We start from the raw sequence: 15,267 nt of genomic DNA, 5'->3' as shown, positions 1-15,267 counted from the left end.
TTGACCACAGGATGGGAAGTAATAAAAACAATGGGAATATAGGTAAAAGAAATATTGAAAGTGTAAAGTTCTCTGGAGCAGAATTAATAAATTCTCACGTTTAAAGTACACACGGCTTTGGATTTCTATATCCACATGTCAACATGTCTGTAAACCTTAAAATGATATCTACTTCATTCTATGTCAACAGTTCTAAGGTTTTATAATTATACTGTAGGTATTGTATAGGCAAGCACTCCATTCATTCTACAAACTAAGATGAGTATTCTGTTGATATTCCAACATCCAGGACAAGCAGACTTGCAATGTATGACCTGTTTCACCAACAGCTAAGCCATGAGAAGAAAGTTTATATGTAATAAGTTCAGACTTTTTGACAAGCAACAGTCTGCTGGCACTATATCTGAGAGATTACCTCATTTTCTCCACCAAACATTTCTGTTAATCTGCACAAATGTCATCAGGCTTCCTTCTCAGCTGTGTCACCTTCTTTAACAAGCTTAGGGTTACTTCTCACACTGTCTGAAAATTTCATGCCATGACAATATAAACTGACAAAAAAATCTCTGCACACAGTTTCCAGAGCATCCTAAACTCAGCGATTAGCTGTCTTTTTATAATGCAACAGCAGGTTCAGCGTGACCAATAAAATACCACAGGCCTGCTGTGAGATTCCAGCTGATGCATATGGATAATTATTGGGACAGGGGATCCATTAATACCAAAAAATTTTGATCATTTTACTATGTAAAATGTATCATGTTGATCTTAATAGACCAATAAAGTCCATACTTGAGTGGTCATATTACTAAAAGGGTATGATGCTGCCAATGAAAAGCTTGTGGATGGTGTTGTATGTTGTAGGAGGACAACTAAAACACACATGTAATGGAGATTTATATGTCAGATTATGTGTGGTGCTGTGATGTCTGTTACAAATGTAGTGCCAATAGTGATGCATAGCAATTTATCATAGTTTTATATTCCTGATAATATATATTGCTGACATTTTCTTTTATGATCTTAATATAAATGATAGAAAGATGTTGACTTGATATGTTAGTATCAGTTTGAGTGAACAGTTATAAAGATTGTTCAGTGCCAACTGGAGAGTGATCGCTTTCCTAGAGATATCATTTCACGCTGTGGTAAAATGGGATTTACAAAGTGTCCATGTAAGGAGTTATTAAGCATTCCAAACTTTAATCACCAAACAAAAAGGGGAGCCACATCTGTAATATCGTCTAGTGAGAGGAGCAGAAGCTACAACATGTTTATCTGAGAAAAACCAACTGAACGTAAGTATGATTTATTATTAATTCAGAAAAAAGTTCTATGATCAGTAATTAAGTATAAACTTTTTTATAATTAGAAAACTGAAACAATGTTTTAATTAGTCCTTAAATTAATTACTCAGATTGTCAGAAAACTAGCTGAATTATTAAAACAAGACATAAATTGATAAAAGAAGGTTAACCATTCAGATTTGATAGTTCCAACTTGTTTTTGTCAAAGTAAATACTGTGTTTGTCGTTCAGTAGACTTATACAGGTAGATTTAGTTGACATTACTGAAGAACATATTTATATGTTGCATGCTATGCTAAAGGAATTTTGTTCATGGCAAACTGAAGGAGTCATAATGTCAAATGGTAACATAACTGGCAGAGACATGATGTACTCTCAAACATTTAACACATTCGATCATTTAAAGAGCAAAAATCCAAAGAAATAAAGCCTGACATGCTATAAGCAGGTCTATGACATAGTTTGAACTTCTTGAAAACACCCTTACTTATGATAAAAGATTACAAAAACTAAAGTGACAGAGGAATGTGACCTTTACGAATGAGCAGGAGTCTGTGATCATTTTGTCAAACAGAATGTGTGACACATCAAAGGCTTAATATACTTTTTCCGAAGCCATAGATGTTGAAGGACATTTGCACCTTTTGAAAAATTACAGTCTTTTTAAATCTAAAAAATTCAGAACAAAAACATCACTGAGATAAATTTCTTTCCCAACTCTTTCTCTTTTGTCTTTTAATTAAAAAGTCTTTATCAGCTTATCAGAATCATTGAACTAAGAAAATATTGACCCCTACACTTCTATTCGTCTGATTTACTGGAATTTGTGGAATGGCATTTTATAGTTTTATCATAAAACTTAATAAAATAAAGATTTATTTATTTTATGCTTCAAAAGCGCACAGTGTCTATAGCTGTAGTATCACAAAAATCTACTAAAATATTTAGTGGGCTTCAACATCAATATTTTAATCATTAAAATATGGTTTAAATGTCTTTTTTTTTTTTTTATAAAGACACAAAACATAACCTAAGGCATGAAAAGGCTTAATGTTACTACTTAACTTAAAATATGCCTCTTACTTGTCTGGTTGCTATGACATGCTTTGCTATGTTTGGTCCAAAAGCAGTTAAAATTGCTGGCAAGGAAGGCACTAGGTGGGATTTCACATTCCTCATTTACAGTTTCCCAGTTTGTCTCCAACTGTCTCCACAAGACACGCAGCACTCAAGGCATCCCGATTGACAGACTGATGTCATATGGCAACATTTGCTACATGAGAAGCTTCAAGACAGTGTTTTTAACCTTTCCTGTGCCATGGCTCTGTTTTTAGGTATTACACTGGCGTTATTTGAAGCCATGAGGAAAGAGTTGCTCAAGAATGATAAAAACTGTAATGACTACTAAATAAATTATGACTTAAAACTAATTATTTTCTCCCTTTTTCTCATTTTAAGGTTTAACAAACATGCATACAGTAAGTACTATCTTAGCAAACTTGAAATCAAAAATCACAATAAAAAAAAAATATATATATATATATATATATATATATATATATATATATATATATAAACCAATTCAGAAGAAAATGACTCAATATATGCAATAGATAATAAATTAAGAAAAGGAAACAAATAATGTAAAAAAAAGCCATATGAGTAAATACAGACCACAATAAACATAATATCAAATCACAACTGAAGTTCAGTTTTTATAATCTTTTTTTTTTCTACGTTAGCCAAAAGACATCAAGAATTGAGTCACAATCCACAAACAAAAGCTACGATGAGTTCTAAAATTCCCCAAGAGCAACCAAAATGCTCAGGTAAGTTTAATTACTTGTCTTTGTAGCTGTTGTATGTGTGTTTTGTTTTCTGGACGGACTACTTATTGGAGCAATTAGCATTGATGCCTTGCAGCAAAAAGGCCTTGGGGTTCTAATAAGGTGTTTCTACATGGAATTTCCATGTTTTCCCAAATGCATGTGTGAGTTCCTTTCTGGTACTCCAGTTGTTTCATCCAGTTCTAATAAGTTAAAGTGCTTTGATAAATTGTTCTTATATGTATCAGTGTGTGTGTGTGTGTGTGTGTGTGGATGATTGTTAGCAAAACATCTGGAACAATTATGAGACAATCAAAGGATTTCAAAATTGTGGAGATTCACTGGTTTATATGAATTTTGTGTACAAAAAAGTATGAGAATTTATTCAGCATATTTATTAGATAACTGTGTGCTAAATATCACTAAATTATAGACATAAGACCTTTAAAATAATGCTCATAAATGCAACACACCAGCCCCACTACTTCGCTCTGAAGACAATCCTGAGAACCCTCTCACTCCATTGGTAGCATACTTGGAAAAAACAAAGTTGAATGGAAGACTTTGAATAAAATCCATTAGAATTACACCTGTGCCCTGCCCTAACCATGGAGGAAGTCACAAATCTGAACTGGCATGCATGAGCAGAATAGGTGAGCAGTGAAAGTAATTCTCCTCTCGACACAATGTTGTTCTTTTCTGCCTTATCCCACATGTAATTTTATGAGCGCAATGAGCTGCATCACTGACTGTGTGTAAATATGAAAGTGGAACATCAGCTACTTCACAAGGACATGTTTTTATTAGCTGATATGAAGGAACTGTTGTGTGGAAAGAGCTAATGATATACATGGCCTTCCCTCCCATTTTGGCAGATGCTACTGCCACAAAATTAAACGGGCAAATATGCTTAGAATATTATCTGAAATTACACACAATTTTTATGTACATGATAAACAGCATGCTCACACTTCAGGAATTAAAGCAATTAAGCTTAAAACAAACACTGTTGAAACAACTTTATCATTCACAACATTGTAAACAACACATAGAAGCTAATCCATCAATTCTGATATAATTCTAAAAGGCTGAACCTAAATTATATATTGTATTGTTTTACACATCTGAACTTAAGATGTCTAAAACAAGACTGTATAAAGAGTGCAGACTTATCATTCCTTAACAGCTACTACCAAAAATTACAAAATTAGTAATTGTTTTCCAGAAAAACAGGAATATAACCAGAAATTAATGCTTTATGTAGTAAAGATAAAAAGATAAGATGCGACAGGATACATTTTATGTAGGAAATGAAATGTACAATTCCATTTTGTCTTTTCAAGAAAGACTACTTCAAAGTGTCTTAAAGCAACTCACAGTAATTCTCAAGGCAAAAAGTGATGGCTCGGAATGGTTTAGGACAGGAATATCTGCAAGAACAGCCAACACATTTTCTTACGGAAGATATCCTCAAGTTTGCAACCGCCTAAATCCAACAGTTCTTCTGGGAGCAATTGGTATGCAGAAGAAAACGAAAGACTGCTATCAGAACAGACGTGGATTTTGAGAGAATCAATGCTTAAGGAACAAGGTTACAAGAATCCTCCCTGCATTCAGATGATATAAGAACATAAACCATCCCCCCTGGAGAGATGACGCACAATTTGATGAATATTCAATGCATGTCCTAAAGCTGCAGTATACCAGCTGGGGAAATAACTATGCCAAATGCATAGTCTAAAAATGACTCATAGAGGACAAAGTGCAATAATAAATAAGCTGGACTTGACTGTATATTTATAAAACATAATCACTTGCTTGTACTAATTTGACTGATTTTCCATAAAATCATGTTCACAATATGTTTTTTTTTCTAAGTTAGCTCTTAGCAAGTTCGTATGATTTTTAAACAAAACAAGTGTGAAAACTTTTAGAGTCAAATAAGTCATAGTCAGCAGAAGTTTGTTGGCAAGTTTGACACTTCACACAGCAGTGCTATATGGTAAGTAGATAATTGATCTATTCATGTAAAGCAGCAGTAAAGATACACTTAATGTATTAGCTAGAGGGTAACAGGAGCAGTTCAGAGGTGATGCACTGAAACAGATGGTCTGCTGGTGTTTGTGTTTGCAGTAGCTTTTGGTTAAATCTTATGCTGTCTACTAAATCATCACACACATTTAAAACAAGATCGGAAAAATTAAGAAAATATACTTTATTTGGGCAAAAATGTATACATTTGTAAATTTTCGGCTGATTTAGAAGTAAAAAAATAATTTTAAGAACTAACAAATAAAATGGTATCTTAATACATCAAATAAATGAACATGATTTGTCACTATGTAGACAACTATAGGTATTGGCATAAAGGAAAGTCAACAGTGACCCCTGGTGTTATTCTGATGTTAAACTCCAACCAGCACATATGAACAAGTATTGGTGTCTGTTGAATATCTTTACATTTTATTTAGTGACAACTGCAAATGTCAGTGTGTTTTATTGGACTTCCATTTGATAGAAAAGCACACAATACTTACTTAACTGGGCCAGGGAAAAATTGTGAATGAAATTTGTAAAATTATTTATAAAATGTATAGCCTAGATACGAATTCACTTTTGCACAATTGAAAACTTCTGCGACAGACTGGCGACCTGTCCAGGGTGTACCCCGCCTCTCACTCAAAATGTTCGCTGGAGATAGGCACCAGCAACCCTCCTGACCCCGCGAGGGATAAGGAAGTACAGAAAATGGATGGATGGATGGATGGATGGATGGATGGATGGATGGATGGATGGATGGATGGATGGATGGATGGATGGATGGACAATTGTAAACTTAAATACACATAGTCATCCACCTAAAATTAGAGTCATGCAGAGAGAGCATTAATTGGTATGTAGAGGAAGGTGTACTGGTCATATGATGGTTGTGGAAGTATCCCTTTTCTTTAAAAACAACTTCAACAACAGTTTTCCTAATATTTTAAAATGATGTGCAACTTGTTTAGATCCATTACTTAAAATATTAAACTTTGTTAAAGTTTGAGGATATATGACAAAAGGTGAAAGCATTTTAGGGGTAATAAATTAGAAACAAATGTTCTCAATAAATGTGGAGTTTACGCCAGATTATATAGAGGTAAATGTTGCTGCTTAAATAGATGAAAATTAGGTTTCCATTTAGGGTTAACATTAGAAATTTTAAGTTAATCTTATGTTCAACCTTCTAATTCACATATTGTAATAAAATAAAGTAAATTTTTTACCTCACTCTGGGATGTTTTGGAAATATCTGCATGCTGCTTTCAGTTGTTTTACCAGCATATTATTTCATTTGGTTGTATAATACTCAAATATACAAACATGATTATTCCATATTAAATATATTTTCTTTAAATCCCAACAGTGGCAATCAAGAAAAGGTCCCGAGTCCCTGGGGTTACGATCACTCAGTTTGTAGAGCGACTTCCTGCAGGAAAATCTACACCAGATTTTGCCAGGAAACCAATGACTACAACTGTTCAAGAGGGTAAAGTAAAATACAGCACAATATACAAAAAATAAAAATAAAATGGTCAAATGCTAATTTTGCACTGTCCCATCTGTCATTGTTTTAAATTTCTTCAGGTAAAAAAGCCTTTTTTAAAGCTATGGTTAGTGGCGAGCCACCACCAACTGTTACATGGGCTCGCAACAAGGGTGAAATGGATGATCAAGAAAAGTACAGTACCAGATATGACGAACGAGCTCGAGAACATGTTCTTGAGGTAAATACTATATATATATATATATATATATATATATATATATATAGCTCAAAAAATAAAGGGAACATTTCACTTTAATTTTGTGTGTGGCTCCAAATCCAGGCCTCTATTGGTTAATAAATTTGATTTCCATTGATGATTTTTGTGTGATTTTGTTGTCAGCACATTCAACTTTGTACAGAACAAAGTATTCAATAAGAATATTTCATTCATTCCTTAAAAATACAGATTTACTTTGAAATCCATTTCTTAGGAAAAAAACAGTTAAGACTTAGCCTAAGAACATGTAATACAGCTATAAAGTGTGATTGTTTTGGGGGCAAAAAGGGTATTTTCTTGCACCTCTACTGAAATGTTATCTTTATTGTCACTTTGTCAGATAGTAAATGTTAAACCTGAACAAGCGGACAATTATAGGTGCTTCGCAACAAATGAGTATGGACAAGCAGTCTGTGCAGTCACCCTGAATGTTGTTGAAGGTATGAGTTCATATTTTCATAAGACAAAATAATTTTACTACACCACAGCTAGTTATTTGTCCCATTTGTTTGTTGCTTGTGTTTCTTCAACAGGCTTCAAGAAGAAACCACAGAATGGTAGGAAATGCAAATACTAATTAAGAAAATGCATCTTTTATGTCTGTCAAGCAATAATTACTGAATTACATATCTTTTACTTACTGACTTTAATCAACTTCCCCCCCAATTTTTTTTTTTCTTTTTTTATTTTTTAGCAAATGGGTCAAATGGGCAGGCCACACAAGATTTCAGATCTATGCTTAAGAAAACGTAAGTTCACCTTGAGTTTAAGAATTATCAGTCATTTAAAACTATAAAACCTAAATGAAGATATTTACTTTTATCTCTTTTCAGAACTGTGGTCACCAGGAAAAAACAACTCCCTCAACAAAAGGAGGGAGAAATTGATCCTAAACTCTTGGAACTGCTTCTGAGTGCACCAAAGAAAGACTATGAAAGAATCTGTTTGGAGTTTGGTGTTACTGACTTCCGCTGGTTACTGAAGAAACTCAAACAGATAAAAAAGGAGAGGGAAGATGAGCAATCAAAGGTGCTGACTGATATTAATGACTGTACAAATAGTGAGAATACATTTTCAACCAGCAAAACACATTTTTCTGGCAGAAATCAATTTGTATAATGAGTCACACCTTTAGTCAGAAAACTAAGACAACTTTGCTTGATTTTAGCTATTTCTTTTCTTGCATGAGGCTTTTGTGCTCTGCAGCTAAAACAGGGCATAATTATGTATTATATATTAAAAGGCATACATTCAATACTATGAGTTGCCAATAGTAAGCAACTCTGCAGTCGTATTAATGTATAGTTTTTATCTTTACATCATAGGTTGTAGAAAATCTGGACAATATTAAACAAATTGAAGTGAAACCGTCTGGAAGAGCTGAATTTAGCTTCAATATGAAACTACGAGATCCCAACAGTGAAGTTAATTTATACAAGGTGAATTAAAGTGTCATATTTAAGCATAAAAATCACATCTGAATGATCAAAAAATCATCAATAAACAACATAAAAATCTTATTTTTGACAAGGATGGGACCTTGATTCCATATGATGATGACAAAAACTCGAAGCACAGTCTTCAGAAAACTGGAATAAACTATCTTTTCAGCATCAAAGACCCTCAGCGAGAGGATGCTGGATTTTATCAAGTTGATGTTGAAGAGACCAATGTTCTTACAACAGACTTTCAAGGTAAGCCCTAATTATTACACTTAAAATCAATACAGCTACATTGGAAATTCATTAGAAACAAAGCATTATGCTTTTTTCACCTCTCCTAGTACCCGATGTGGAGTTTGTAGCAAAAATCAAGGACAGTAAAGTCACTGAGAACGAAGATGCAATCTTTCAGTGCGTTTTGTCAACACCTCTCAACAAAATAACTTGGTCAAAAGAGGATGTGTCACTGGAACATGGTGGTAAATATGAGATCACCATCTCAGAGGACAAACTTACTCACACCCTGAGAATAAAAGATTGCCAAATGGCAGATAAGGGAGCATATTATGCCATTGCTGGCATAACCTCCAGTAGCACCTCACTCACAATCCAAGGTACATTGCCCTTTTTTACTAAAACATATTGGTATTTGTCTATTATCAAATATAAGTTAAATCTAATCTTTATCCAGGGTCTGCAAAAATTGCTTCGTGTTGTCCTTTCTAATTTTTTTTCTTATCTTGCATGTGTGCTAACTATTATTCAGCTGATTCAAGTGGGCGTAAGGGCATCAAAGCCAGTGATAAGTCTAAGCTGATCTCAGAAGAGCAGGACAAGTTTCCAAAAGAAAACACTGAAATGGACACAGCAAAGCAAACAAAGGCTGAAAATGATGGTGCAGACAAAGATGCACAAGAAAAAGTAGAAGATGGCAAAGAAGGAAGAGTAGGAGGGGAAGGTGGGGATGGTAACAGTGAAGGTATATGTGATGGAACAGGAAAAGGAAACGATGGAGACGAGAATGATGAAGATGGCAAAAATAAAAACCTACTAGGAGATGATAAAAGCACAACAGATGATGGCAATGACAAGACAAAGAAGCAATCCAGAGCTGCTCTATTGGTTTCTGACTCTGCCATAGGTAAAACTTTGATCAAATAATGAAAATTAGTTCACATGTTGTGAACATGTGTTCATACATATATCACCGACAGTGATATATGTACAATTATCACAGCTATTGACTAAAAGAAACCAGTAAGATGGAAAAATGTTAAACTGTTTTAACTTCATCCATCTTCCTAAAATGATGGGCTAAGTCTTTTTTTTTTTTTTTTGCCAAATTAATCTTTTGGCCAAAAAAATTCCTTACACATTATTTTACGAAAGTTACAATACTTTAATAGGTTCAGGGTGTACACTATTTCAGTTCTAGAATCCATCCATAATAATACATATTTGTAAGATTAAATGTTTGTCTTAGTCAGAAATCTATTTATCAAATTAGCCAATCATTTTCTTATGAATCACTTATGAAAAAGTGATTCATAAGAAAATGTTCTGTCTTAAAACAGTAAGAAAAGTGAGTCTATCTGCAAAGATGCCTGAAAAATGAGCCTAAATATTAAGGTCTGAAAATGTTAAGATGGTGAATAATCAGTTTACATATGATGTTAAAGAGAGCAGAAGTTGTCTAAACACTTTTTTCCTGTCATTGTCCCATTGTCAAAATGCAGACCGAGGAGCTCAGTTTGTCAGAGGTCTGTCAGATGTAAATGCCAAAGTTGGTGAACGAGCAGAGCTGTCCTGCAAACTAAACAGTGAAACCTCTGAAGGATGCTGGTATAAAAATGGAAAGCTGGTAAATCAATAAAAGAATTGTACAGTACAGCTACAATGAAACCTTTTAATCACTTACACAAAAATGTCTAAAGATTTTTTAAATTTTTGGTATGTTTTTTATTATCTGATAAGCTGACAGAGGAAGATAGCGTAAAGATAATCAAAGATGGAGCCTGTCACATATTAATGATTGAATGCTGCAAAAAAGATGACACTGCTGTGTATCGCTTTGAAGCTGAAGGACGCAAATCAGAGGCAACACTGAATATCCATGGTCAGAATAATAATTTTGAAATAAGATTTTAATGGCAACTTTGTCAAACAAAATGCTTGTTTTTCCTTTCACACTACAGACCCACCAAGACTCGACCCTGACGCTCTAGGTGAATTTACAAATCCAGTGATTGTTAGGGTAGGTGACAATGCCGAGTGGAAGCTGCCTTTCTCAGGTGGAGCACCAATGAACATACAGTGGTACAAGAATGACGACAAGCTTCTGCCTGCGGTCAATGTGAAAATTGACACTTCAGATACAGAGAGTCAACTGCGCCTTACCAAATGTCAAAGAAAAGATACTGGAGAAGTCAAAATCAAAATAAAAAATGAGTTTGGCGTCATAGAAGCTGTGTCAAGGCTTATAGTACTTGGTAGGTTTACACTGACAAAAGAATAGATCAACTATTTATCCTTAGCAAACCATAAACTTCACCCATTTTGCCAACAGACAAACCAACACCCCCACAAGGCCCTGTCGAGATAACAGAAAGTGCGGTTACTTCTGTTGAATTCAAATGGAAACCACCAAAAGACAGCGGTGGCTGTCCAGTTACCAATTATATCATAGAACGGCAACAAGTGGGACGAAATAAATGGACAAATCTGGGAGAGATCCCTTGTACCCCTACCTACAAGGACACTGATGTGGACCCTGGCAGAAGATACTGTTACAGGATTAGAGCCAAGAATGCTGAAGGCATCAGTGATTACCTGCAGACAGGGGACATACCAGCTGGTGTACTACGTAAGTCTTCCAACAGAGCCAAATTTATACCTGTGAAAAAGTGTGATGTATTGTGGCTAAAAGTGCTCAACCTTTGACAAACTGATAAGACTTTAGACATATTAACAAGACAAGTGTGAAATGATCAAAGATTGCAAATGGTCATGGGCAGAAATCCCAGGGTGTTCGGACTCCCCCCAATCTTGGACAAGTCTAAAAAAAATTATAAAAAAAACTTTTGTATTTAAACAACATCAATATGAAAAGGCAATAATAAATCTGCCATTCATCTAAGAAAGACATAAGAATTATTTTTTAAGTCCACCCCGTCACTGTCAGAACAATGGTTCAGTCCAAAGTATGGGAGGAGCAACAACAGTCCTGCAAAGGACACCGGCTCCGTTAGAGCCGCTGAGGAGGTGAACTAGCTGTGGCTCTCCAGCACAAACAAAAAACCCTCCAGTAAGTAAACACTTACAGCAAAAGACATGCAACACCTTTTATTAGGTTCACTGCTTAATAGAAATAAACACATTAACAATAAAAATCAAACTGCAATTTGTTATTTCATTACTTTGGCTGAATCATGATAAACAGCCTTGTTATGCCTTGAAAATCAAAACTAGCAAACTGGCTACATTTCTTTGATATACTTAAGCTTTTTTGTCAAAGGTAGCAAATATTTAAATTATATTTAGCTCTCCAACTCTTATGTTAATGAGAAGAGTTTGAAACGGGAGGGAGCGCCTGAGCATTACCACTAGCCGAGAGCTCGGTGTGGGAGCCGAGAGCAGACAAGAAATAGAGCAGATAGGAAAACGGAAAGGTATGCCTTTATTTCTTACCATCTTCAACGTAAAACCACAAAAGGAAAAAAATAAGTAAATAAATTGAAAATAAAATTTTCCATAAAAATCCTGATTCTTTAACATTAAGTTATGATAATTCCCAGATATTCATTAATTCTTGGTTGTCAGTCATCCAGGACATGGCAAAACCAAAAAATGTTTAAAAAGAAAGCAACTTAGCAAGTTATAATTTAAATAACACGTAACTTGTATTGAGAGCCACAACAAAAAAAATCAATATTTATTTTCATTTAGAGCCTTAGGTTTTTGTAAAGTTGTCGCACAAATTAGATCAGTGGTTGATGCTGAACCACTCATATCTAAACTTCCATGAGTCTCAACAATTTGTTTCCTGAAAAAGACATGTGCATTGCCACTTACTTGTCAGTTTTGGTCTTGCAGCATGAACACATTAAAAACTTTTTAAACCACATTTTACATTATATTTCACTGTAACTTTGCTGACCCCCCTCCCCAAAATTGCTCTTAAGAAATTTCCCTGTTTATTGTCCTCCCCAATAATGAAATTGGATAATTATGCATTAGTCTAACGTTCTAATGCATAATCGTGGAAATCACTTGCTATGCTCATACCAATCTTCCACAAAAAATAAACTAAATATAAAAATCTATTCTTTATGCAACAGGTTACCCTGGACCACCAACAGCACCCAAAGTGGCGAGTGCCTTCAAAGACTGTATCAACCTGTCATGGTGTCCACCCTGTGACACAGGGGGAACCAAAATTATGGGGTACAACTTGGAGAAGAACAAGACAGGCACAAATTACTGGAGCCTTGTAAATCAAAATGGGCCAATTACAGGTATGACGCAAGCTACAACAGTTTAAAGAGAGATGGTTTTTAGCAGAATGCGGCATATGCCGAATTGAATAAAGACAGTGAGTGACATAATAGCAGCTTTTTCCTTCCTTCTCAGATACAAAACATGCAGTGAAAGATGTTTTTGAGGGTGCAGAATATCAATTTAGAGTGTCTGCCATCAACCTATCTGGTGCTGGAGAACCCAGTATTCCATGTGAGGCAGTTATTGCAAGAAATCCCAAGAGTAAGTCAGCCACAAATTACTCCTGAATTGTATTAAAGTTCTTTTTACACACAGAAAATAAAATCTTAAAAGGGAATATAGTTATACTTTGTTTTTTGTTTTGTTTTTTTGCTTCTGTGCTTTCAGAACCTCCAGGCAAAGTGATAGACCTTAAAACAACATCTTCCAGCTACACTACATTTTCACTGGCTTGGACTAAACCAAAGGAAGTGAAAGGGGTAGAAGATGAAGCCCAGGGTTACTATGTGGAAATCAGACCAATAGAGAGCCTTGAATGGACCTGCTGCAATGCCACTCCAATTAACTTAACTTCCTACACTGTGCTGGGCCTCAAGGCAATGGCTTCATACTGGGTGAGAGTAATTGCCACAAATTATGGTGGAAATGGGGAACCTCAAGGCTTTGATAATTACATCATTGCCATGCCACCTCCTGGTAAGAAATTTAGTTCAAGTCTATCAACACTACAAGATTTTTTTTTTCATTTTTCAGGCATTATGTAATATCTTCACCAAAATATTCTTGTTAGTGTTTTCCTAATTAGCTTATAATGATGTAACATATAGTCACCAAATCAGGTTTTTCTGGCCTTTGTGTAGTGCAGTTTTGCAGTTTCAAAGTTGGAATAGTGAATATTGGCAATTAATGATGGAATATGTTGACAACAATAAAATTATGATTGTCCAAAGCAAACAAACAAAAACTACAAAGACATAACTAAAAACCAACATAGCATTTTGCAACTATTAAAGTAATTTGTTTTGGTTGATTTCCAGCAAAAAAAAATTCTAGCTTTGCAGTAAGAAGCTCATGCATAGCTTCTTACTGCATGAGAAGCTGAAGAAAAAGCTTCAGCTTTTTCTGAATTCAGTCGTACTACACTATGGATGAGTCACCAGGAAGCACTAGACCAATAAAATGTGTACAGTAAATTTTACCACAGTACAGGATATGAATCTGATTTATGAACACGTTTTGCACACATCATTTTTCCCTATCATACTGCCCTGGCAGTACAAAATAAATGTAGCAATATTAACCTGCTATCTTGTACAAAAAAAAATTTAATTAAACTTAGATTTTTTTAAATCTAACACACAGTGAGACCAAGATTCAAGGACCGCAACATGAAGACCTTGATGGTGGTGAAATCTGGAAACACTATCCGAGTCAACATCAACTTTGAGGTATAAAACCTTCTACCCCGGATTGTGCTAAAATGCGCCTCATCCAATATTTTTGGTGATTATTTTGTTTGTATCATCTACAGGCTTCTCCGATGCCTGACATTTCTTGGGTAAAGGATGGAATTCCTTTGCTCAAACATGTGACTATAACCAATTCAGATAGAGGATCTCAGTTGTTAATTCCCACATCTGAAAGATCAGATAGTGGCATCTACACGATCACTGTCAAGAACATTGTTGGCCAGGAAAGTTTCAGTGTTGAAATCAGAGTTACAGGTAAAATTCCAGCATTTAGATTTGGCTGTACATCTCAATAAACAGAGCAAAGCTTACAAAGAAATCAACAATAAGAGTAAATGTTCTCTGTTGAAGTGAAAAAACTTAGATTTAAAATGTCTTATCAATATACGGATCCGTTCAAAAATATTGGTCCTACATAGGGTTAAAAATGCAGATGAAGTCTGTAAAGCCAATTAAATGCATAAAAAAGGATTACAGAAGCCATAAGACACTTCTAACAATTTGTCCACACATTAGAATGTAAAGTTTGGAGTTTTTGTTGCCAAATAAGTTGTATATAGTTATAAGTAGGATTTTACAGAATTCTCATGTAGTGTTTTAGAATGATCAAACTATTCAAATTACATAACTAAAGGAATATAGTAAGCACTGGTTTCAGATGCATTATACCTGCACAAATTACCGTCATTCGGTAATAAGGTCAAAACCATAATTTCAGGGCATCATAACATGATGTGATTTCTTTCATTTAAAACAGAAGAACAATTAATCCTTCTGATGCTAAGGTAATATTGCATGCATTATTATATTTAAACCACATGTGTCAAACTCAAGGCCCGCGGGCCACATGTGGCACACCATGTCATTTTATGTGGCCCCCCAGCATTTTATAGGCTGGTGATTGACTTAAAATTGGTTTT

The 15,267-nt window shown here is 34.8% G+C and overlaps 1 protein-coding gene across 1 annotated transcript in view; it reads left to right on the top strand.

Annotated features, from left to right (window-relative positions):
* The first annotated feature begins 1,196 nt into the window (after positions 1–1,196).
* Positions 1,197–15,267, top strand: part of LOC106959833 (immunoglobulin-like and fibronectin type III domain-containing protein 1) — a 21,762-nt gene continuing 7,691 nt past the window's right edge. Inside the window, exons 1-21 of the mRNA XM_015052638.1 lie at positions 1,197–1,298; positions 3,050–3,136; positions 6,540–6,662; positions 6,761–6,900; positions 7,280–7,379; positions 7,473–7,496; positions 7,634–7,688; positions 7,773–7,968; positions 8,265–8,378; positions 8,471–8,633; positions 8,723–8,995; positions 9,148–9,522; positions 10,118–10,242; positions 10,356–10,497; positions 10,577–10,870; positions 10,948–11,244; positions 12,719–12,895; positions 13,011–13,139; positions 13,266–13,574; positions 14,241–14,326; positions 14,410–14,602. Coding sequence (XP_014908124.1) covers positions 3,097–3,136; positions 6,540–6,662; positions 6,761–6,900; positions 7,280–7,379; positions 7,473–7,496; positions 7,634–7,688; positions 7,773–7,968; positions 8,265–8,378; positions 8,471–8,633; positions 8,723–8,995; positions 9,148–9,522; positions 10,118–10,242; positions 10,356–10,497; positions 10,577–10,870; positions 10,948–11,244; positions 12,719–12,895; positions 13,011–13,139; positions 13,266–13,574; positions 14,241–14,326; positions 14,410–14,602 — 3,355 coding nt within the window. The 5' untranslated portion in view covers positions 1,197–1,298; positions 3,050–3,096. The remainder of the gene's footprint in view (positions 1,299–3,049; positions 3,137–6,539; positions 6,663–6,760; positions 6,901–7,279; positions 7,380–7,472; positions 7,497–7,633; positions 7,689–7,772; positions 7,969–8,264; positions 8,379–8,470; positions 8,634–8,722; positions 8,996–9,147; positions 9,523–10,117; positions 10,243–10,355; positions 10,498–10,576; positions 10,871–10,947; positions 11,245–12,718; positions 12,896–13,010; positions 13,140–13,265; positions 13,575–14,240; positions 14,327–14,409; positions 14,603–15,267) is intronic.

Source organism: Poecilia latipinna, unplaced genomic scaffold, assembly GCF_001443285.1.
Source record: "Poecilia latipinna isolate Pla-1442-1.1 unplaced genomic scaffold, P_latipinna-1.0 Scaffold1123, whole genome shotgun sequence".
Taxonomy (NCBI): domain Eukaryota; kingdom Metazoa; phylum Chordata; class Actinopteri; order Cyprinodontiformes; family Poeciliidae; genus Poecilia; species Poecilia latipinna.
This window is presented reverse-complemented; position numbering and strand designations above follow the sequence as displayed.